Genomic DNA, 22178 nt, shown 5'->3' with positions numbered 1-22178 from the left:
CTTACCTTACCTGTGCATGTGGCCACACCCTTAACCACACCCCCCTAATCTTACCCCTGCCTATGGCCACACCCACTACCACACCCCTTACCCATCCGTGTGACCACACCCATAACCACACCCCCCTAACCTTACCCGTCCATGTGACCATGGCCGTGGGCAAAGTGTGAAATTAGTGAACTGACGCATTTAAAAAGCCGGAGAGCTGGGAGTTTAAACAGGGACCAGTCAGGAGTGTGACGGGGGAGTCGGGCGCCCTCCCGAATCGATGGACGGAGCGGCAGAGTCGGGACGGGCGCGCGGTTTTGTTTCTCCTGTAAAGGAACGGCAATAAAGATTCCGGAGTGACGCCGTTTCCTCGGTCTGTATTTCCTGGTGATAGCAGACCTGATGGGTGACCGACTCAAAAACACAATTTAGATAAGGACGGCAGACTCTCCGCTGAACCCCTGTGCTCCCCACTCCCTGTGGAATAGCTCACACTCTCAGCCCCCATGCTCCTCCCCCTTCCCCACCCAGGCAGAACTCCCCCCAGGCTTCTCGGGGCTGTCAGGGGAATCTGCTCACAATCTGGCAGCCCGAGCCGGTCCCGTCGACACGTCTTCTGTTCTCTGAGTTCACCGCTCGGCCAGCGAGGCCAGAACAGCGCTCACAAAGCACCATCACCAACCACTCTCTCTCTCTCTCTCTCTATCCCTCCTTGTCTCTCTCTCTGACTCGCTCTCCCTCTCCCTGTCTCTCTCTCTCCCTCTCTCACCCTCTCCATCTCTCTATCTCTCTTACTCTTACTTTTTTCTTTCTCTCGTTCTCTGTATTTCTGACCATTTTTCTTTCTTAGCATTTCTTTCTCACTCTCTTTCACTCTCCCACTCTCACTCATTCTCTCTCTCTGTCTTTCCCTCTCCCAATTCATATAAGCTTTTTTGGCATGACCACACATCAGCATTGCCAAAGCAATTGTTCACATAAAACAATAGTAGCAACAACGGCTATATGAGCAATAATAATGTATGATAATAATAATGTCAGAGTGCTTGGACTCTCGGGTAATGTGGGCGGGGTTGGGGGGCTTTGCTAACAAATACATTAGTGGTAATTAACAGTAACCATAACTCTCTTCCTCTCTCTCTCTCTCTCTCTTTCCATCCCTCCCTCCCTCCATCCCTCTCTCCCAGGTCTTGCCTTGCCTCCCGTGATCCGTACTGCATATGGCTGAAGACGGGCAGCTGTGCAACCAGCGCACCCGGGTTCAAGTAAGAGTCCCTCCTGCTGTTTAACCCTTTAACGTGCAAAATCACACAGGTTTGTGATTGGAATGTTCTTAACAGAACATTGTAATGCTGATGTCACAGTCACTGCTGGGTACAAAACTGAAGGCAACAGAGTTCTGGAACACTGACTTAGAATTTTTTTTTTTTTTTTGGGGGGGGGATATACGTTCCAAAAAAGCCTAGAAATGAAATCGCTGATAAGAGCAAATTACATTTGGGTTAGTGAAATAATTTGAGGGACGTTCTTCAGCAGTGCTTTCAATTTATACCAGCATCTGAGGGCTTCACCAGTCCTGGCTATGCTTAGGACAAGAATGCCAGCACCAAGCATCCAATCAGAATGAATGAGAGAACGTAGCATCCAATTAGGACAAGCCGGGGGGAGGGGGGGAGGATATAGGTCCAGTCGGGGGTTGAAATTGGTTCTTCTGTTGCGCCTGTATTTGGAATTCTGACTTTATTTCTTCCCGAGTACAGAGATATATCTTTAAAGAGGATTGGAGAACAGTTTTGATCTATAGCGTTAGGCAGAGCATAAGTCAGGTCTTGTGTTAAATTGCTGTATTACTCTTAAGAGAGTCCTGTCATCAAATCATGGCCATCCCAGCCTGCCTTAGACGAGGGAAAAGATAAGGACTTTTTCTCATTAACGGATGATTTATCTTGTCATAATGATGTCTAAGAGTCATCTTCTTAGGTGTTCTCTCATTATCAGAAAAAGTTCGTTTGAGATAAGCTGCTTGAGTTTTTTCATTTTCTTCCCTAATTTGCGTTGGAGAAATAATGATTTCAAATTCTTTTTTCTAATTACAAAGATGTGGTGCACTTAATTTAAAGAAGAATCCATTTTAAAGTTGTAAAAAGAAAGTTCTTTTTTTGTTTGAGATTTTTATTTATTTATTTTTTATTTTTTGTCATTGGATGTAGGCTACCAAAAATGTATCCTGTCCTCCTATCAATCGATGACCAAAATCTACCAGGTCCACAGGTCCACACTGCCCCAACCCTTTTTAAAGGGTTTTAAAAGCGTGCTTTGGCTTGTCTTCACAAAGGAACCCCTTTCTATTTCTTTATAGAACCCTTTATGGTGGATGTGAAAAATGTGAAAGCTCCAAGATTGAACCGTTTTGCCCATCAAAGAACCCTTGAACTAGACCTAGTTCCTCTGTGGAGACACAGAGGATCCTTTTGGAACCCTTTGTGTAGATATAGGAGTGGGTCAAAAGGGTTTCGCCATTTTGTTTCACTACAGGGCTGGCTTTGTGCGCCAGAGCCAGCAGTAAAGGCCAGAATTGAGGCACTCAACCTCCATCCCACAGGTCTGCAGACGGAGACTAAGACAGAGTCATAGATCACAGCCATCCAGCTGTGATTTATTTAGCCATTCTTATGAACGGGAAAGCAGGCGTTTGACACTTGGAACTATTGATCTCCGTTTTCCACTAAAACGAAAGAGTGTGGCAGCTAAAGGCCAGCCGATGGATTTCCTGCCCTCTCCCCTCCCCCTTCCTCCCTCCCTCTCTCTCGTCTCTCCCCATTGGACGCGGTCAAAGGGCGGCCATTTTGTATCAGCCGGGTTTCAATCACGCCTAGCACTCCTGAAGATAAAAACACTATTTTTACCTCTCTCTCTCTCTCTGTTTCTACCTCTCTTTCTTGATCATTCTCTTATTTCTTTATCTCTCCCGTTCTCCCCATCTGTCTCTCCACCTCTCTCTTTTCTCTTGTCTTTGCTCCATTTCTCTTTTCTCTATCTGCACTCCCTGCAGCTCTCTACTTTTTTCCAATTCTCCTTCTGTTTTTCCCTCACTCGCTCTCTCTCTCTAACTCTCTCTCTCTCGACCTCCAAATTGCACCGTTTTGACTGGTCTTGTTTCTGTAATGCACAGACTGGTGCTAAATCACTTTTTATTTACTTGGGGAGTAGAAGTGGGCTTGGGTGGGGGATTTATGGAGCAGCGGGGGGCGGGGGGGGTCACTTCCAGGGCCGACACCAATCGACACTTTCTGAAACCACGTTCTGTTGGCATGGCTACCCGTTTTGTATGGTTGCCGTGGCTCCCCCGACAGTGTGAGGTTTTGCCGTTTAATTGGTGCCATTTTTTTTTACATTTTGCAGAAACAAAGGAAAGCAAGATTTTGTGAGCGGGTGAGCGAGTCAGTCAGTCAGTCAGTGGGACAGTAAGTGAGCCAATGAGTGAGTGCCTGTCTCTGTGGCACACACACACACACACACACACACACGCACACGCGCAACTTCCATCCCTTAGGTCTGCTGACAGAGAGACACTCACGCACATACACACTCATACACACACTCAAACACACACATACACTCACACACTCGCACACACATGCGTGCACACACACACACACACTCACACGCTCGCACACACACACACACACACGCAGACACATGCCCCAGGATCACTCTGGCTCCACGCGCTGTGTGTCTGTGTACATAACGGCAGGCAGGGGTCTGAGGGAGTCAGGTGGGTTCTGAGTGAGTCAGGTGGGGTCTGAGTGAGTCAGGTGGGGTCTGAGTGAGTCAGGTGGGGTCTGAGTGAGCTCATCGTGGGGTTCTGAGTGAGCCCATGGGGGCCTGAGTGAGTCAGGTGGGTACTGACAGTGGTCAGGTGTAACGAGTGGAGTCAGGAGGTATCTAGTGGAGTCAGTGAGGTACTGAGTGAGTCAGGTGGGAGTCTGAAGTGACTACCCAGTGCCAGCTACTCCGTCCAGTGGGGTCCGCAGTGCCGCTAACCCTCCTCCAGTGCAGCCAACCCCCCAGTGGGCCAGGCTAACCCTCCCCAGTGGCAAGCCAACCCCCCAGTGGGCCAGGCTAACCGCCCCCCCAGTGGGCAAGGCTAACCCCCCCAGTGGGCCAGGCTAACCGCCCCCCCAGTGGGCAAGGCTAACCACCCCCCAGTGGGCCAGGCTAACCCCTCCAGTGGGCAAGGCTAACCACCCCCCCAGTGGGCCAGGCTAACCACTCCTCCAGTGGGCAAGGCCAACCCCCCAGTGGGCCAGGCTAACCATGCCCCCACCCAGTGGAGGCCACCTCCTAACCCCCCCCAGTGGGCAGGCTAACCACTCCTCCAGTGGGCCAGGCTAACCACCCCCCCAGTGGGCAAGGCCTAACCACCCCCAGTGGGCAAGGCTAACCATCCCCCCAGTGGGCAAGGCTAACCACCCTCTCAGTGGGCAAAGCTGACCACCCCCCCAGTGGGCAAGGCCGCTGTCAGCGTCTGCGCAGGATATGCAGCTGAATTGAATGGGAGCATCGACCTTCAGTGAAGGCTGCGGTTCTTAAAAGCCTCTTCAGTATAAAAAAAAACTGATTTAATAGTTTGAGCATTTTGTTTTCATATAATACAAGTGTCTTGGAAAAAAACACATTCAAAAAATCTATTTTTTATTGAGTATCCCTTGAAGTGTAGGTTTCAACGTAGTGTGTGACTCTTGAGATTAAGACCCGAGATTTGTGTCCCCTACAGAGGACAAAAACTAAATTCCTGGGTGTTAGGAGGCTACCCTGATTACTACAGACTAATTCATTAATTAAAGAGCATTGGACTGATTTTTTGTAATTGAATGAAATCGTTGCCGTGTGAAAATCTTTAAAGTAATATTTGTGTTTGCGTTATCCGCGATTATCTTTTCAAATGCAGTATCTGTGGAAAAGTGATGTTTTATGTGCTGGTTGATTGGTGGTACTTTAGTTTTTGATTGTGGTTGCTTCATCGTCATATAAAGGAGCACACAAGTGGTGCTCTCTTTAAAAGGTGAGGTTCTCCTGAGGTTCTTTGGGGACGGTTTCCGAAATCGGCTCCATGTTCATCAGTAGTCCGGCAGCGTTTCAGCTGAAGGTCAAAGTCAGGCAACGTGCTAACGAGCTCCGGCGGGCGAAACAGGGGCGATCGCCGCTTCCGGGTGCGCAGCAGATGCCCTCCCGCTCGTTTTCGACACGCTCGTCCGCGAAAGATTTGCAGCGGAGCACTGCAACACCTGCTGCCTCCTCTCTTTTACCCCCCCCGTCCCCGTCCCCCCGTCCCCGTCCCACCTGTACAATGCCCCCGAAAAACGCCCGCAGTGCATTAACCTGTCAATAAAACAGATGTATCACGTCCTTGTGCCGCTCTGTCCTGCAGTGCGGGTATGCTTTACTGCAGGGGGTGTGGGGGGTGGGTGTGGGTGTGAGGGGGGGCGGAGGGCCAGAAGCCGCTAGGTTCACTCCTTCTCCCAGCATTCGCCTGTTCTTGAGCGGAAACGCAGACACTGTCCAGTTGTCATGTCGCCCTTTTTTTGGTTGGGAGGGGGGAATTGCTCATCTTTAAAATGAGTCCTTGTGCGTGCGTGCGTTCCTGTTCCACCAGAGTTTAATAGCAGCAGAGCTTCTGTCGGTTACACAAACCTGTCTTCTGCTCCAACTGTTACTGCTACTGCCATTCTATAGTCATACACACAAACACACACACACACACACACACACACCATACACACACACACACACACACACACCATACACACACCCCACACACCATACACACACACACACACACACACATGCACACAGTCCATATACACACACACACGTACAGGCACACACACATGTACGTGCACACACACCATACACGCACACACGTACACACACCATACTGTATACACACACACACACACACATACATGCATACACACCATACACACACACACACCATATACACACATGTACACACACACACACACACACGTACATGCACACACACCATACACACACATACATACACCATACACACATACACACGCACACATACACACATGTACACACACACCATACACACACACACTACATGCACACACACAACATGCACACATACACACACACACACACACACACACACACGTACATGCACACACACCATACACACACACACACACACACACACACACTTTCAGCTCTGGCACACCAGTAAACACAGTCCAGAAGAAACCTGCTCCTCAAAGGGTAAACAGGGAGGCAACAGCCAGTGCCGTTATTTTGCTAATGGCCGTTGTGTGCACCGGAGGGGGATGTGGGTGACAGGGGATGGGTGGGGCGGGGGTGGGGGGATTTGGAATAATGGCATGCGTGATGGGGGGGGGCGTAGGGGGGTTATGTTGCCCCCTTAATTTCTCCCCTCCATTACCCTCAGATGGTTTTTCGGCTGTTTGGAAGCTGCTGGTGTCAATAAGCCTCTAATAATGGCTTTGCGTTATTTATGTTCCCGTCTCGCTTCCTTTATTTCTTTATTCTCATTTGGGTGGGGGGGGGGAGGTTATTCGCGGAGTTGTGAGGGTTGTCTAAATTAGGAGCGCACACCGCTTCATTAACCTTCTTGTCAGAGCTGAAGAGGAGAATCGGTACCGTTCATAAAAAAATGGGGGGGTGGCGGGGTTGGGGGGGGGGGGGGAGTAATGAGACCTCTCAGACCTTGCTGCCTATTTCAGAAGCATGAGAGAGAAAGAAAGCAGGAGAAAGAGAGAGAGAGAGAGCGACTGAGGGAAAGAGCAAGAGAGAGCGTGAAAGAGAGAAGGAGAGAGGAAGATGGAGAGAGTGAGCAAGAGATAGTGAGAACGAGAGTGAATGAGAGAGGGACGCTTCCTCTTTCATTATGTTCTGGAATATCCACCTCACTGGCTCAACCTTGCACGGCATTGTGGGTAAAACTTACAGAATTCTAACAGCTGAAATTTGATTGGCAAGTTCCAATTTCTGCCCAATTTTCTTTTGTGCTCCTACTTGTAAAGCGTCTTTGTGACAGCGCCTCTAAAAAGCACCACACAAATAAAATGGAATTGAATTGTATTCAGTTGAATTCCCTGACATCAATGCTGATTGTTCTGATTGTTCAAGTTCTTTGTGCCCCCCCCCTCCCCCCCCTCGCTTTTGTAGTGAACAAAAATAACTTGTTGGTTTGGTTTAATACTCTAAACTAACTAGCTTTTTAAAAATTTAACCTTTATGTAATTATTCAGTCCTGTGATGATGTAGAGACTTGTAATACAGGGGTGCTTTTTTTAGTGAGCAGGAACACGACCATCCAGTGCCCCCCCCCCACACCCCCCTATCCGTTTGCCACCTGGCTGGAGGGAGACTGATTGTTGTTTGACCTTCATGAATCCATCCCCTCCCAGCCCTCCACAGCCCCCCGGGCCATAATTTGGCAGCTCATATCGGGTAAAGGCCAGCCAGGCACTGCCACAGTGGGTCACTATATGGCAGAAACGAGAGCAGGCGATCTAATGCTTTTTTAAAAATTTACTTTCACAGGAGGCTTGTCGGGTTAATCTGTTTTCTCAGTGCCCATTTTTTTATTATTATTATTATTATTATTATTATTATTATTAGTCTAACTGAAATGCGACAGCAGGAGACAGTTGTATTTAAGGAGAGAAAAGACTTATCTGTCTCCTCACGGCCTGTCCTTCCCCTCTCTCCTCTTCCTCCTCTTCCTCCTCCTCAGGGCCGGGTTCGAGCAGGCCGTGGAGAGCAGCCAGGCGGAGTACCCTGACAGCTGTCACGGTGAGCATGACGAGGGGGCGTGGCAAGCGCTGAGGTCACGCCCTGCTGGCTATGAACGTTCAGCTGTTGTCTGATACCTCATTTCCTTTGAAGATGCGCCTTATCCAGCTATGCCCTCAGATAACAAAGGCTTGAAAAAGTGCCTGTCAAGGTACAAAGGCTTGTCACTGGGTTGGTACCCGATAAGTACATAAAATTGTACCCCGAGCCAATAGTACACAATTAATTTGTACCTTTTTTGCTTGCAAAAAGTACTCATTAGTACCCAAGCAGAACATTATTGTAGTTTCAGGGTACATTTGGCAAATTTGTTCCATAAAGAACAAAAATATACCTCCACTGTACCCTTAATTCTCAGAGTGTACCATAGAGTACCTGACTTACAGTAGATACCTGGGAACGTCTGTAAATACAAGTGTGGACTGACTTGTTGAGGGTGCTGATTAGGGTGTATTCAGTACAATGCTAATGTGATGCATTTTACCTCACAGAAGCACACTTAACCTGTGGAGGAGTGGTCTTTTTGATCATCACGTCAGTTCGCTGTAGCTAGGATTCCATGCCAAGTAATGCTGGAATGCTGTACACCTCGAAAGTACACAAGCTAACTTCACCTCCTACTTTGCCTCTACGTGGAGTTGATAATTATAAACCTAATACCTGTTTGTCTGACCCCACCCCACCCCAGAGTGTCACGTTATTTGTGAAGCTCTTTTTAAGTCAACATTCCCTGTCATGGAAAGTTTCCTAATTGATCTGAACATTCTTTTTCTTTTCTTTTTTTGGCATCACAGCTGCTGTTTTATTGTCTGATTATGATGTCACGGCATTCCGCCGCAGCTGGAATTGCGTTTGGAATGTTCCGGAAGGTTCCTCTGTGCGGTTCCTCATTCGCGCTTTCCTTTTCATTCCCTGCCTTGTTTTCAGATGTCCTGGCAACCACGAGGAAACAAAATACAGCTGCCGATTCTGCCTACGGTAAATCACCCTTTTACTTGTCTGTTCCTTTTTATTCAAAAAATAAATTCAGAAGTAACAAAGATGCTGTCCCAGTAGGTGGTAAAAAAAAGCAACAAAAAAATAAAAATACGGATCAGGTGAAATAATCATAGTCTTTGTAAACTCTGCAGAGTCTACTACAGGTCATTCCCACTGCAGATCAATGTGTAGGCATTTTTATTTCTTTTTTTTTTCTAATCAGTCAATTTCTTCTTTGCGTTCCACACAACTGCTTTCACTGAAGTGTGAAATAAGGTGTGCTGCAACGAAAAGGACAAAAAAAATATATGAACTGCCAAAGAAACCTGACAGACAGTCGATGGAGGGGACTGGGGCACGCACCCCTGAAATGGAGAGCTCTAATTTGCTCCACGTCCGTCTCCAGTCGTTCAGTGAGAATAAACGATTTCGCGAAAACGCGCTAGAGGGATACAAACCATGCGAGCGGCGAGCTCTCCCAGCTCAGCATTAATCGGCCTAATTTTGATTGGCCGGTGGAGAAACAGAGCGCACGCTAACGATCCATCACGCCAATGATGCAATTACACCACGGGAGGATGCTAATGCAGGCTCCCTTTTTTGGCTATGCGTGGAGTCCGAGGCTTTTGTGTGGAGTCTGAGGCTTTTGTGTGGAGTCTGAGGCTTTTGTGTGGAGTCTGAGGCTTTTGTGTGGAGTCTGAGGCTTTTGCGTGGAGTCTGAGGCTTTTGCGTGGAGTCTGAGGCTTTTGTGTGGAGTCTGAGGCTTTTGTGTGGAGTCTGAGGCTTTTGTGTGGAGTCTGAGGCTTTTGCGTGGAGTCTGAGGCTTTTGTGTGGAGTCTGAGGCTTTTGCGTGGAGTCTGAGGCTTTTGTGTGGAGTCTGAGGCTTTTGTGTGGAGTCTGAGGCTTTTGCGTGGAGTCTGAGGCTTTTGTGTGGAGTCCGAGGCTTTTGCGTGGAGTCTGAGGCTTTTGCGTGGAGTCTGAGGCTTTTGTGTGGAGTCTGAGGCTTTTGCGTGGAGTCCGAGGCTTTTGCGTGGAGTCTGAGGCTTTTGTGTGGAGTCTGAGGCTTTTGTGTGGAGTCTGAGGCTTTTGCGTGGAGTCTGAGGCTTTTGTGTGGAGTCTGAGGCTTTTGTGTGGAGTCTGAGGCTTTTGCGTGGAGTCTGAGGCTTTTGTGTGGAGTCTGAGGCTTTTGTGTGGAGTCTGAGGCTTTTGTGTGGAGTCTGAGGCTTTTGCGTGGAGTCTGAGGCTTTTGTGTGGAGTCTGAGGCTTTTGCGTGGAGTCTTAGGCTTTTGTGTGGAGTCTGAGGCTTTTGCGTGGAGTCAGGCTTTGTGTGGAGTCTGAGGCTTTTGTGTGAGTCTGAGGCTTTTGCGTGGTCTAGGTTTGTGATCTGAGGCTTTTGTGTGGAGTCTGAGGCTTTTGTGTGGAGTCGAGGCTTTTGCGTGAGTCTGAGGCTTTTGCGTGGAGTCAGGCTTTTGTGTGGAGTCTGAGGCTTTTGTGTGGAGTCTGAGGCTTTTGCGTGGAGTCTGAGGCTTTTGCGTGGAGTCAGGCTTTTGTGTGGAGTCTGAGGCTTTTGCGTGGAGTCTGAGGCTTTTGTGTGGAGTCTGAGGCTTTTGTGTGGAGTCTGAGGCTTTGTGTGGAGTCTGAGCTTGGTGGAGTCTGAGGCTTTTGTGTGAGTCTGAGGCTTTTGTGTGGAGTCTGAGGCTTTTGCGTGGAGTCTGAGGCTTTTGTGTGGAGTCTGAGGCTTTTGCGTGGAGTCTGAGGCTTTTGTGTGGAGTCTGAGGCTTTTGTGTGGAGTCTGAGGCTTTTGCGTGGAGTCTGCGGGTCTGAGCAACCCAACGTGTCAGAGGCAGTGGCTTTAATTACGTCACGCTCAGCGACGCGGATGTCGGGTGTCTGTACTGACATCTCCGTTCGCGGGAAACGTTTGAAGTTTCAAACCGTGGGGGATTTGCAGCACCCATCTTAACTCATCCGATCTGCATACATCAGGCAGGAAATGAGACGATTTGACAGAAAATTAGGATGGGGGGTGTAATCAGGTGGGATGGTGCAGGGCAATCACGGTTTTGGGGAATAGTGTAACTGACTACCCAGGGCTCCAGGGCGTGGGGGGGCCTCAAAAGGCCTGGACTAAAAGTTGTTCTGCAGTTTCAAGGGAGCCCACATAGACTGCATATGCACAGGGCCCAGAATTTGGTGCTACTGGGTGGGTGTAACATCAACCACAAGCTGAGACAGTCTGGTGGGGGAGGGGGGGCGTGGCTTGTTTTGCATTTTGTGGTATCCTCTCTACGTCCCAACATGCTCCTTGGAGGAAGATGGGGGAACAGAACGCTATTACTCTGTCGTAATTGGACAGAGGCTCGTATCCATAGAAACTTACCAGACAGTCATGCCAGAGGTACAGATGCAGGCGTTACAGGCTAGCAGCATTAGCAGCATTGATACAGTAGAACATTGCAGAGCTACACGCCCCCCCAAAGCTGTTACTGCGCATGTTTGTTTTACTCACTTGTGCGTATGGGAGGAGAGCTCACAGTCTCCTACTTTACGTTACTTTAAGTTCGCCGAGCAGAGACTCTCCTCCAGGGTGACTTACAGAAGGAGCGTCTGATCGATAAGAGCAGAGTTAACGGGACTAATCCACAATTAGTCCTGTGAACAGAAGTACAGAATGCACCGTACAGATAACAGATCTGTGCACAGATGTCCCAATACAATTATCCCAAAAGGAAATCAAGAAAGAAAGAAAGAAAGTAAGAAAGGAAAAAAGAAATAAAGAAAGATGAAGAGCCTCAGACAGACCATGGTGTTCGTGGCACAGATTTAGCACCTGCAGGAGCGGGAGAATGTTCCGGGTACAATTACTGTACGATTGTGTGGCACACAGAGACCTGAGTGCCAATTACTGCGTTCCTCAGCTGAATTCCAGGTATTAAAGCTTTTCAGCGCAGTTTCCGTACAATTTGTATTAATTTTGGCAGGCTCTGAATGTGCCTTAAAAAAAAAAGAAGAGAAAAGAAAGAAAAATGTGGAATGAAACGGTGGAGGATGAGCGCTGATGTAAATCTCCCTCTCTCCCCCCGGAGCTGGGACAGCGTGGCGGTCGGGCGTGTCCGCTCCCGGTGCCGGGCCACGGCCAATTCGTTTGTTTTGTTTTGTTTTTATTTGACGGCGTGGAAGTGGCGGGAGAACACAGGGGGCGGAAGAGGTTTTTGTTGAGGGCCAAGAGACAAAGCCCCTCGCCCGTGTCCTACACAGAGGGTCACCGCCACCATGTAAACCCCCCCCATCCCGTTCCCCCCTCCCCCCACACCCCCTGCGCCAGCCGGAGTACCAAACAATCGCGCCTGGCAGGAACGCCACCGTTCCCTGCCAAATACCACAGAAGAAGGACGTTTTCTCTCCCCCCACTTCCTGCTCCGCACCAACCCCACACCCTTCTCCCCCAACGCCCATAGCTGCGATATTCCTGGTGCGATTCCCACCTGCTGGGAACTTGGGCGGGGGGGGTTGCCAGAAAAAAAAGGAACGCATCTCCAGCACCTATGGGGCACCACGCCACATTTCACCCCTCCCAAAGTCCGCTCCCACCTGCTTTAGATGACCTTTCAGCATCCTGCCCAGAGTCGGAGTGGAACACCCCGAGGCAGCCCCCTGAGCGATGACATCACCGTAGCGTTGTCCGTCAGTCCAGGCCCACCACCGTGTGGCGCTGTCACGGTCTCCAGGCAGACTGACCGCTTACTCCGTCCCCACGTCACTACGATACAGAAAACCTTGATAACTCAGCACAACAAAAACTTGGTAACCTGGTAACTACAGGAAGAAAAACTGAAATGCCAGATATTGCCTGAAATGAGGAATATTATACGGGCAATATTATTCTCCAGCCTTATACATTAAATCAGACATACTGCACGAGCAATATCCTTTCCAGTACAAGTTAGTATATAAGAAGCATATTAAATCAAACATGCAGTTTGAGAAATATATTCTACAGTATATGTGCATCAAAAAATATACTGCATACAAATTTTTTTTTTGCATATGTCAGTGTATGGAGCTTCATGTTTGAATAATGTTAATTTGTTAGCAAGGTAAAGTGGGTGGTGCCGGGAACTGTAATTAATGAAGAAGAGATCAGTTTGAACTGAAAATCTGCTTTGTATTTTTGCTAAATGCCGTTTTTCCCAGTGAATTGCCCGAAGGCAGTGACACCGTACGGGACCTATTAGAGCGAAAAGGAACCAGCTGTTGATGGATGAACCTCCCTGTAGCTGGCTAGCGGGGTTACTGGCGGTTAAAAACCGTTCCCACGGAAATGGGGGATGTCCCGAGCTGTAGCAATCAAACATGGCTAATGATCCAAAAGAAAAGCTCCATGATGTCTGTTTCCTCCCCCCCCCCCATTCCCCCACACCCCTCCGTTATTCACCCCAATTTTGGGTAGGCCCATTGAACACACCTGGCTCCACACCCCCCCCCCCCAACCCAGGATGCACTGTGTGTCGGTGCTCATCTGAAACGCTCGGCTTGCTAGGCTAACGGCTTCTCTCTGCACCGCGAGCCACCCTGTATCACAGGCGCTAACGGCGCGTCTCCAGCCGAAACGCCTGGCGAGCCGCTAGCAGCTGCTAACACAGAGCGCTAGCCCGGATCCCTACCCCAGTGGGACTAAACCAGTGTGCGGGTTCGATTCCCCCGGTGGGGCACTGCTGTTGTAGAACGCGAGCATGAATTGAATGTGGAAAAACCGCTTCAGACTTGTTGATCAATCGATGAACTATTAACATAGTTCATAAACAACTAGTGAAGAACTGGTAAGATAGCTGCTAATTAACTATATTAACTAACAAAATAGCTTGTTAATATAACAATAACAATTTAGCAATAGCAACTTCCAAAGTCCTTTTAAAAGGATAGCTCAAAAGAAATCTTAAAAATCGGTCCTTCTGGCCCTCATGAGCTTTTAGTACCGACGAGCGTCCTGTTCCTTTTCCCGCAACCTCAAGAGTTCCGGTTTGTCAATGGTGATCCTACGCAGCTGCGTCTGCACCCCCCCCCCCCCCATAAATTTAGGGCTGAGAGACCCATAAATGCGGCTCCTCTTGGGTCAGGGGCGTATTGTGAGCCCTGTCCGTGCGGGAGACCGCTGGCCCGCGGCTAATTTAGCGGGCGCGCGGGAGACCGTAACCGCCAGCCGGGCCGGCCGCTGAAACTCATTAAAGCACGGAGGGCGGGGGGGGGCGGGAGCCAGGCTGAGGGAAATGAAGTGGTCCGGAACTTTCCTGTGTGAACGCTAGCTTTGGGGAGGGCGGGGGGGGTGATGGTGGGGGGGCAGAGAGCAAGCGAGAGAGAACATTCCGGAGTTTGCTCTCCAGAACACCGCAAGACCTTTAGAAGGCAATTTCATTACCCTCTCTGAGAAAGACAAGCTGTGACATACATATCAGCTTTGCCGAGTTCACCTCTTTCTGAAAGGTCACTCATTGGTTTTATATACTTCTCTGTAAAATACCAATACACTGTTTTTACACTTTTCAGAAATATATACAGTATTTTTGCTTTACTTTTTTACCCTTTTTTTTACCACTTTTTTTATCCTGCCCTGTTTGGACTAACAGACAGTGCCTCTGGAACCACTCTTGGGAAATAAAAGTTTTTCAATATAAGACCTTACTTTATGAGTTATATAACAACGGGACACAAAGGTCAGAGGTCGTGAAGCAGGAAGTGCCGCGAGTCTACGCGGGACACCTTTAGAGAACACTCCGTGGGCTTTAACCCTTTGATGCCTTAACTGCTTAATGCCTTAAATTCGATGCCTTTAAATTCCCAGATAAATAAACCACAGCTAAACCCTTCCTCCCCTGAGGTATGAAACTACACCAGCTACCACTGCACAGATCTCCAGATGAGTCTTACTCCATTTCCCATCAGCCCCCCAAAGCAGAGCCTAACCACCTGAGGGCCCTCCATTTCAGGTCTTCCTTCCTGCTCGAGTACCGATCGAATTGAATCCGTCAGGACTGCGGGGGTCTCTCTGGAAGCTGGAACAGACACCCCTGGGGTACGGCGCTCGAGCGCCTCGTGTCCTTCGCCACGTCGCGCGTGTCATTCTTCATTCGACCGCACCGTTTCCCCCCTAAGCCTTCCCCAAACAGCGAGGGTGATTTTCCGCTCTGCGGTCTTAAGCCCCGCTTCAGCGGCGCTGTTTATTTAATGACGCTGATCAGGGATCAGCCACTCACGGTGCTCCAGGGCGCGAGGACTGCTGGTGTGCAGACAGTCTGGCCAATCAGTAGCGCTGATTACCCGGGAGAAAAGAAAACCAGGGCTGGATTTGGATTCGAGGGCCAGAGTTGATGACCCCTGACGTAGATCAACCTGCGAGCCCTTCACAGGCCTGCCGGAAATCACCTTCCTCTACATCCGATGCTTCCGGATGCTTCCGCAACACAAAAGAAGCAACTTCGGCTTTTGCATCTCGGTTGTTTTGTTTATTTATTTATTTATTACAATTTTTTTGTTTTGTTGTTGTTTTTTTTGCCCCCCTCGTGACAGGCAGCGGTCTCCGCAAATCGGAAACCCCGAAAGCCATGGAGACAGGCCCTCCGCTTCGCCCGCAGGACCAGCCCCCGTTCCCTAGGCAGCCCGTTCCCCAGTCACCCCGTTCCCCAGTCAGCCCGTTCCCTCCGCCCGTAGGACCAGCCCCCGTTCCCCGCTGGCTTTTTGGCGGCTCCAGCTCCGCTGGGGCGCGTATCGCCGGGGCAGCGGCGGCTATTTTTAGCGGCTGGGGATTAATCGTTTTTGCTGTGCTGAGAAACGGGAGCTGCCAGTGCGCACACGGTGGCTCCAAAGTCCCATAATGCACCTGTATTTTTAAAGTACTAGTGTAAAACCTAGTGATCCATTTATGCCATAGAGTGCAGTTCTCTCTCTCTCTCTCTCTCTCTCCCTCTCTCTCTCTCCTTATCGTAATATCCTATGTCTTTCTCCCTCTGGAATGCTCTCATCCTGTCTTCCTTTCTTTCTCTCTATTCATCACACTTCTTTTCGCTCCCTCTTACTCTCTCTCCCCCTCTCTTTCTCTTACTCTCTCTACATGTCTCCCCTTGTCTTTTCCTCCCTTTGTCTCTTCCTCCCTTTCTTTCTCTCTACCTCGTTTTTCTCCATTCATCCCTCTCTCTTTCCCTCCCTCTCTTACTCTCTCCTCCATCTTTAGCTTCCTCTCTCTCTTCCTCTCCCCCCTTCCTCTCTGGGATTGTCAGTGTCCTTAATCTGCCCCCTCTCCCGTCAGTAACATAACGCGGTCGCATTAAGTCTCACTTTAGCCGAAGCTAGCTCTGTCAAAGCATGGCGTAGCGGGCGGCGTGGGCGCGGCGGCGGGGGCGGGGGGACGGGGGGGCGGGGGGCCGGCGTGGGCGGAACACAATGTAGCCACAGACGGGAAAAGAAAATGCGACAGACGCGCTAATTGCAATCCCGCGATGTTTGAATCGCGGGGCCTGAGATTCACCGCCCATTCCCTTACCCACTTAGCTCCTGCACACAGTCTCACCATCCACCTACACCAAGCACACCACACACACACACACGAGCGTGCACACAGCCTCACCTTCCACCTACACCAAGCACACCACACACACACACACACGAGCGTGCACACAGCCTCACCTTCCACCTACACCAAGCACACCACACACACACACACGGGCGTGCACGCAGTCTCACCATCCACCTACACCAAGCACACCACACAGTCACATCCACCTCACAGCACACACACACACACACTCACACATCCCCCACACACACACACACACACACACACGAGCGTGCACACAGCCTCACCATTCCACCTACACCACGCACACCACACACACACACACACGAGCGTGCACGCAGTCTCACCATCCACCTACACCAAGCACACCACACACACACCACACACACACCACAACACAAGCTGCACCAGTCTACATCCACCTACACCAAGCACCACACACCAACACCACACACACACACACACACACAGCGTGCACACAGTCTCACCATCCACCTACACCAAGCGCACCACACCACACACCACATCACACCCCACACACACACACGAGCGTGGCACAGTCTCACCATCCACCTACACCAAGCGCACACACACACACACACACACACCACACACACACGAGCGTGCACGCAGTCTCACCATCCACCTACACCAAGCACCCATCACACACCACCACCACACACACACACACACACAAGCGTGCACACAGTCTCACCATTCACCTACACCAAGCGCACCACACACACACACACACACACACACACGAGCGTGCGCACAGTCTCACCATCCACCTACACCAAGCACACCACACACACACACACACACACTCGCACACACACTCATACACATACACACACACACTCACACGCACACACACACCACCAGCGTGCCACAGTCCGCATCACTACACAGCACACATCCACACCACACACACACCACCACACACACACTCTCCAACCCCACACACACAACAACACCACAACACACAGCGTGCCACAGTCTCACCATCACCTCACCAGCACCACACCACACACTAACGCCACACAACCGCGTGCGCACAGTCTCACAATCCACCACCACCGTACTGCGTCTCCAGTAATACAATAAATACCTCCAAAGGCCAAGAGACAGGGGGGGTGTGTGGGGGAATTCCCATATCTAATTAAATCTACACACCGTCTTCAAACGCAGAAATCTCAGAATGCAAAAGAAATAATTAGCAGTTAGCAGCAGGTGACTCGATGCCTTTTGTGGACGCAGTGCTCTTCTGCGAGCAGCGTGCCGCAGTGCTGGGCTGGAGGCACAAAGCCGGCTTTCAGCAGCAAAAGCGCTCGCATTCAAAACACCGAAGTTTAAAAATAAACCGCTGAGAGGCGGAGATTCTCCGGCAACGGGGCTCTCCTGCTGAAAAGCCCCAGAGCCAAAGCTGCAGCAAGGCATTCTGGGATAATGGGGGTTTGCAAAGGGGAGCAATTGCACTCGTTTTTGTCTGATCAGCAGGATGTCCTTAAAAAGCTTTGCTCTTCGGGCCAGACTGCAAACAAACTATCGAACGAAACTCACCGAACGAAGCCCGTTTATGGGTATCAACGTGCAATGCGGTTTGCAGAGGCATTAATCAAAATGTCATGTGCTAGAAATATCACACGCACAGTGTTCTGACTCTTTATGGCATACGTCAAGAAGCCATCATTTTTGTGGGGTGAAATCCCATGCATGTTTTGAAGGAGTGCATTTTTTAATATGTAACAAACATAGCAACATAGCTCAGGAGGTAAGACCGATTGTCTGGCAGTCGGAGGGTTGCCGGTTCAAAGCCCGCCCTGGGCGTGTCGAAGTGTCCTTGAGCAAGACACCTAACCCCTAACCCCTAACTGCTCTGGCGAATGAGAGGCATCAATTGTAAAGCGCTTTGGATAAAAGCGCTATATAAATGCAGTCCATTTACCATTTACAAAGTATGCTGTGGTAAAATGTATGTTTTTTTTTTTTTTGTTGATTCTCATTGGCTGCAATTTGTACTCTATTGAATTCTAAGACGAGACTGGCGGATGACCTGCCAAATCAACACGGTGCCGAGAATCGGACCGTCCCGTCAGTTTGTTTGTAGCGAACCTCAGCTCCTCCCAGCGTTACAAGTCGGGGTTCGCGGCTGTCGGGCAGCCTGATACCGCGAGCATTAAGATACAGCGCGTTTACGAAACTGCGCCCGGGCCGCGGCGTCAGAGACGCTCCCCTGTCACCGCAAACGATCAGGTTCCAGGTCGCCGGCGGCGCGGCGCTGGAACACGGCGGCAGCTAGCCGCGGCGCGGCGGAGCGACACGCTCAGCGAAACAACGACATAAATATTAATGCTCTCCTCTCGGGGGGACTGGAAGCCGGTTCTAAACGCGTGTCGGACGGACTGACGCGCGGTCCTCCCGAAGTCTTGCCGGGTTTCGGGGCTTTTGGTTTTTTTTGGGGGGCGGGGGGGGCGGTTTTGGCAGGCATTACAAGCTTGACCTTTTTCAAAGGCAGGACCACAGAGAGCCGAGCCGGAGTGAGTCTCGAACAGCGTCGACGCAGCCCCCCGTGCAACACGCTGCACTTTGTGCGCGGAATCGCAAAGCAGGTAGCGAAGCAGTACCTGGCCTTTCTGCTTTTCTTTCTGTATTTCTACCGCGGCTCGCTGAGAGGAAGGTGTAAAGTATACGTTCGTCCGCTCGGCACGATCGCTGCAAACGCAGGTGAAAGTGTAAAGGTGGCATCGTCCAGATAAACGCTATCACGACACTTAAGGTTCAAAATGTGAAGATTATTCTCGTACCGCCGCGTTCAGAAAATAAAACAACTGTTACAATGCAGAAGGTGATGCTGAGAATCCACGATTGCACAAACAAAGCAGTTTTTTTCTGTTGGGGGGGGGGGGGGTTGGCTGTTGGCTGGTTCTCGTTCCCTGCAGCTCCATCCTTCGCTCTGATTGGCTGCTGAAAGGCGGGACCTCCGCAGAGCTCCGTGGCGGTTTGGCTCCCGGTGAAGACGGGCCGAGCGAGGCTCGCTCTCCAGCGGCGGCTCTGACCTACATATACGCTTATTAACACCGCATGGGACGGCCGGGGAGCAGCCGCTCGCTCGTCTGATTCTGATTACCACATCTCTCTCTCTCTCTCTCTCTCTCTCTCTCTGTACCTCTCTCTGACTCTCTCTCTGTCCCTCTCTCTCTCTCTCTCTCTCTCTCTCTGTCCTCTCTCTCTCTCTCTCTCTCTCTCTCTCTCTGTCCCTCTCCCTCACCCCGTCGTTCTGCGTTCCTCAGACTGTAACAAAAACAAAGATAAGATACACGACACGAGCGCGAAATGGACAAAAATTTTATTTTTTTATTTTGACCGCTGCTCAAAATAACGTGTCCGTTTCTGAGGAGATCATAGTACGTTTTGGCTCATGTCCTTTACCTGACGTCATCTCTGATGCAATTGAACCCCCTCCATCGGTTTTGAGAAGCTTTTAAATGATTTTCTGCGCATCCTGAGTTGTCTGCGCTGTCATTGGTTCCACGGACTTGGCCGTGCAGATGATGTCATCCAGTGGACGCAGTGTGTTCAGTGTCTGTTGATTGTTCGCACGGACGGGAGGGATCGTGTTTTGAGTTACGCAACACGCTCAGGAACCCGGGTTGGTTTCGGGCAGGGTTTGTCCTTGCTGGGGATTAGGGCAGATCTATCCCATGTTGTCAGAACTCAGAAGCTGTTATTAAGTTATTATCCTGGACCCATATGCAGAAAACTCAGTCTTACTCTGCTTAGCATAAGCGGTGGAAAATCCAGGTTCAGAGAGTAAAAGTCCTCCCCAGCATTTTAGTCCAATCACCTGGGTTTGCTAATTAGCACAGTTTTTCAGCCGCTAGAACTAATTATTAAAATCAGCTTGCTTGAGTTTGTGGACGGAAGAAACGTGTCAGGGCTTTTACTTTCTGACCCCTGGACTTCCCACATCTGCTCAGTGTTTTCCCCGCAACGTTTTCTGTTGATCTAAAATGAGACCAGCCGCTGAACGACAACAGCGATCGCGGAGTTCAGCCGTAATCACGGCAGGTTGAAATTATCAGGCTATTACGCGGGTGTTTATAAAAGCAACTGAAAGCATGGGCTGTACCTGTCACTCACCGCTGTCAAGTAAACATGCACTTACATGGGGGTGCCCCCTACCAGACCCCTCCCTCATCCCCCCCCACCAGGAGTGTTCCAGCAAATACCTCGTCGCTTTCTCAGTCATCACCGATTTTGCTTTTGTGCCTGTAATTGCACAGGTAGCGCTTAGCCGTGTGGTCGCTCCTCTTAGCGGACTGTGGCGAGCTGTCATTATGGCGGGAAAATGACTTTGCAGAAAGCTCATTTTGACAGCCGCGCTCCTGGTCGCCGCCTGCGCCGGTGCCGGGCCCCCCTAGATTCACCGCTGCGGCTAATGTTTTGTGCCGGACGCATAAATGCAAACGGAAGTCTATATCTCTATTTTTCTTTTTCTTCTGAAATGTCAGGAGGTGAAAATTAACCTCAGGGGCAGATGTTAATTTGAGCTTTCTGAGTTTACCCACGGCGGCAGTGTGCTGTCGCTGTGCCTGAGAGCGTTCTGATTGGCTGTCTCCTTCATGGAACTTTTTGACGAATGTCCACGGAGCGGAATATCTGTGCAGTGGCGGAATTTGGAATGCGTGACCTCACAGTTGAGGTGCGGCGTCTGGTCTCCAGCAGAGAAAATAAAACGAGGACAGATGTGTCCTCACTTTCTCTACATGGAAACCAGAGAGGAGCCCCCCCACCAGTCCCAGAGCAGGAAAGCATCCGCTGGTCGCCTGCGGGGTTGTTCTGTTTCTTATTACCAACGTGCTCTGTGATTGGTGGACCTCCTCTCCGTGAAAAGACGACCCGTCATTCATAATCCCAAATTTTATTATCCCCCCAAGCGTCCTGGTGCTGGGGGAGGGATGGCGAGCAAACCGCCTCGATCTTCCTGGTGAGCTGGATAAATTAATGAAGAAATCTAACTCCTGTGCCAGTTGCACACGCTCAGATAATGAGTGAATGAGCTCATTAGCAGGTGGGCTTAAGCATGCATTTCAAATCTATTTGTGTATTTATTAATTTATTTATTTAGCCAAGCACACGATGCCAGGTGTACCTGGCGCTGCAGCGCGCTCTCGAGTATCTCATTAACCAAAACGGAACGGTAATGAAACCGCGCCGGTGATTTAGCGAGCGTCTCCGAAGAGCTCTTAGTCTCTGTCCCCCCAGGGACTGGCAGCCGTCCTGACAGGGAAGCGCTCCCGCTCTTCATTGGGAAGGGGGAGGGGGGGGGCAGCCTAAAACGTTGATGGGGTGGCATAGCGGTTAGGGAGCTTGGCTTGTAACCGTGAGGTTGCAGGTTTGATTCCCAGTTTGGAACCCTTGAGCCTAACTGCTTAATCTTAATTGCTTCATTACATGCCCAAGTCTATTGTGCATTTAGAAAAAAAGAATGGAACGATAAATAGGGATATTCTGATTTTTGGATAAGAGACTTTGTGGAATGAAAATGGCTTCATTGGCTTCAGCATGAGTGGAGCCAGTATTGTTTTTTTCAAGTTACTGTGCTGTTCATTTGATGCTTTCCAAAGTCTTTGTGATTGGATCAGACAGGCCAGTGATGGACAGCTCCTAGTATCTCCGCCCACTCTCAAAAACCTCACTCTTTCTTCACCAACATCATGGGCTCTTTTCCAATCGCTTATTTTTACCTTGCATCCTTTCCTCGCGTCCTTTCCTCGCTTCCTTAGCTTCATCCAACAGA

General features: G+C 50.0%; 1 protein-coding gene across 2 annotated transcripts in view; it reads left to right on the top strand.

Annotated features, from left to right (window-relative positions):
• LOC135261847 (semaphorin-6D-like) overlaps nt 1-22178 on the top strand; it is a 141756-nt gene that overhangs the window by 114364 nt on the left and 5214 nt on the right. For both annotated transcript variants that reach the window (XM_064348505.1, XM_064348504.1), the window contains 3 exons: nt 1176-1253; nt 7772-7830; nt 8758-8808. In XM_064348505.1, the coding sequence (XP_064204575.1) occupies nt 1176-1253; nt 7772-7830; nt 8758-8808 (188 nt within the window). The remainder of the gene's footprint in view (nt 1-1175; nt 1254-7771; nt 7831-8757; nt 8809-22178) is intronic.

This window comes from Anguilla rostrata, chromosome 8, assembly GCF_018555375.3.
Source record: "Anguilla rostrata isolate EN2019 chromosome 8, ASM1855537v3, whole genome shotgun sequence".
Classification (NCBI taxonomy): domain Eukaryota; kingdom Metazoa; phylum Chordata; class Actinopteri; order Anguilliformes; family Anguillidae; genus Anguilla; species Anguilla rostrata.
This window is presented reverse-complemented; position numbering and strand designations above follow the sequence as displayed.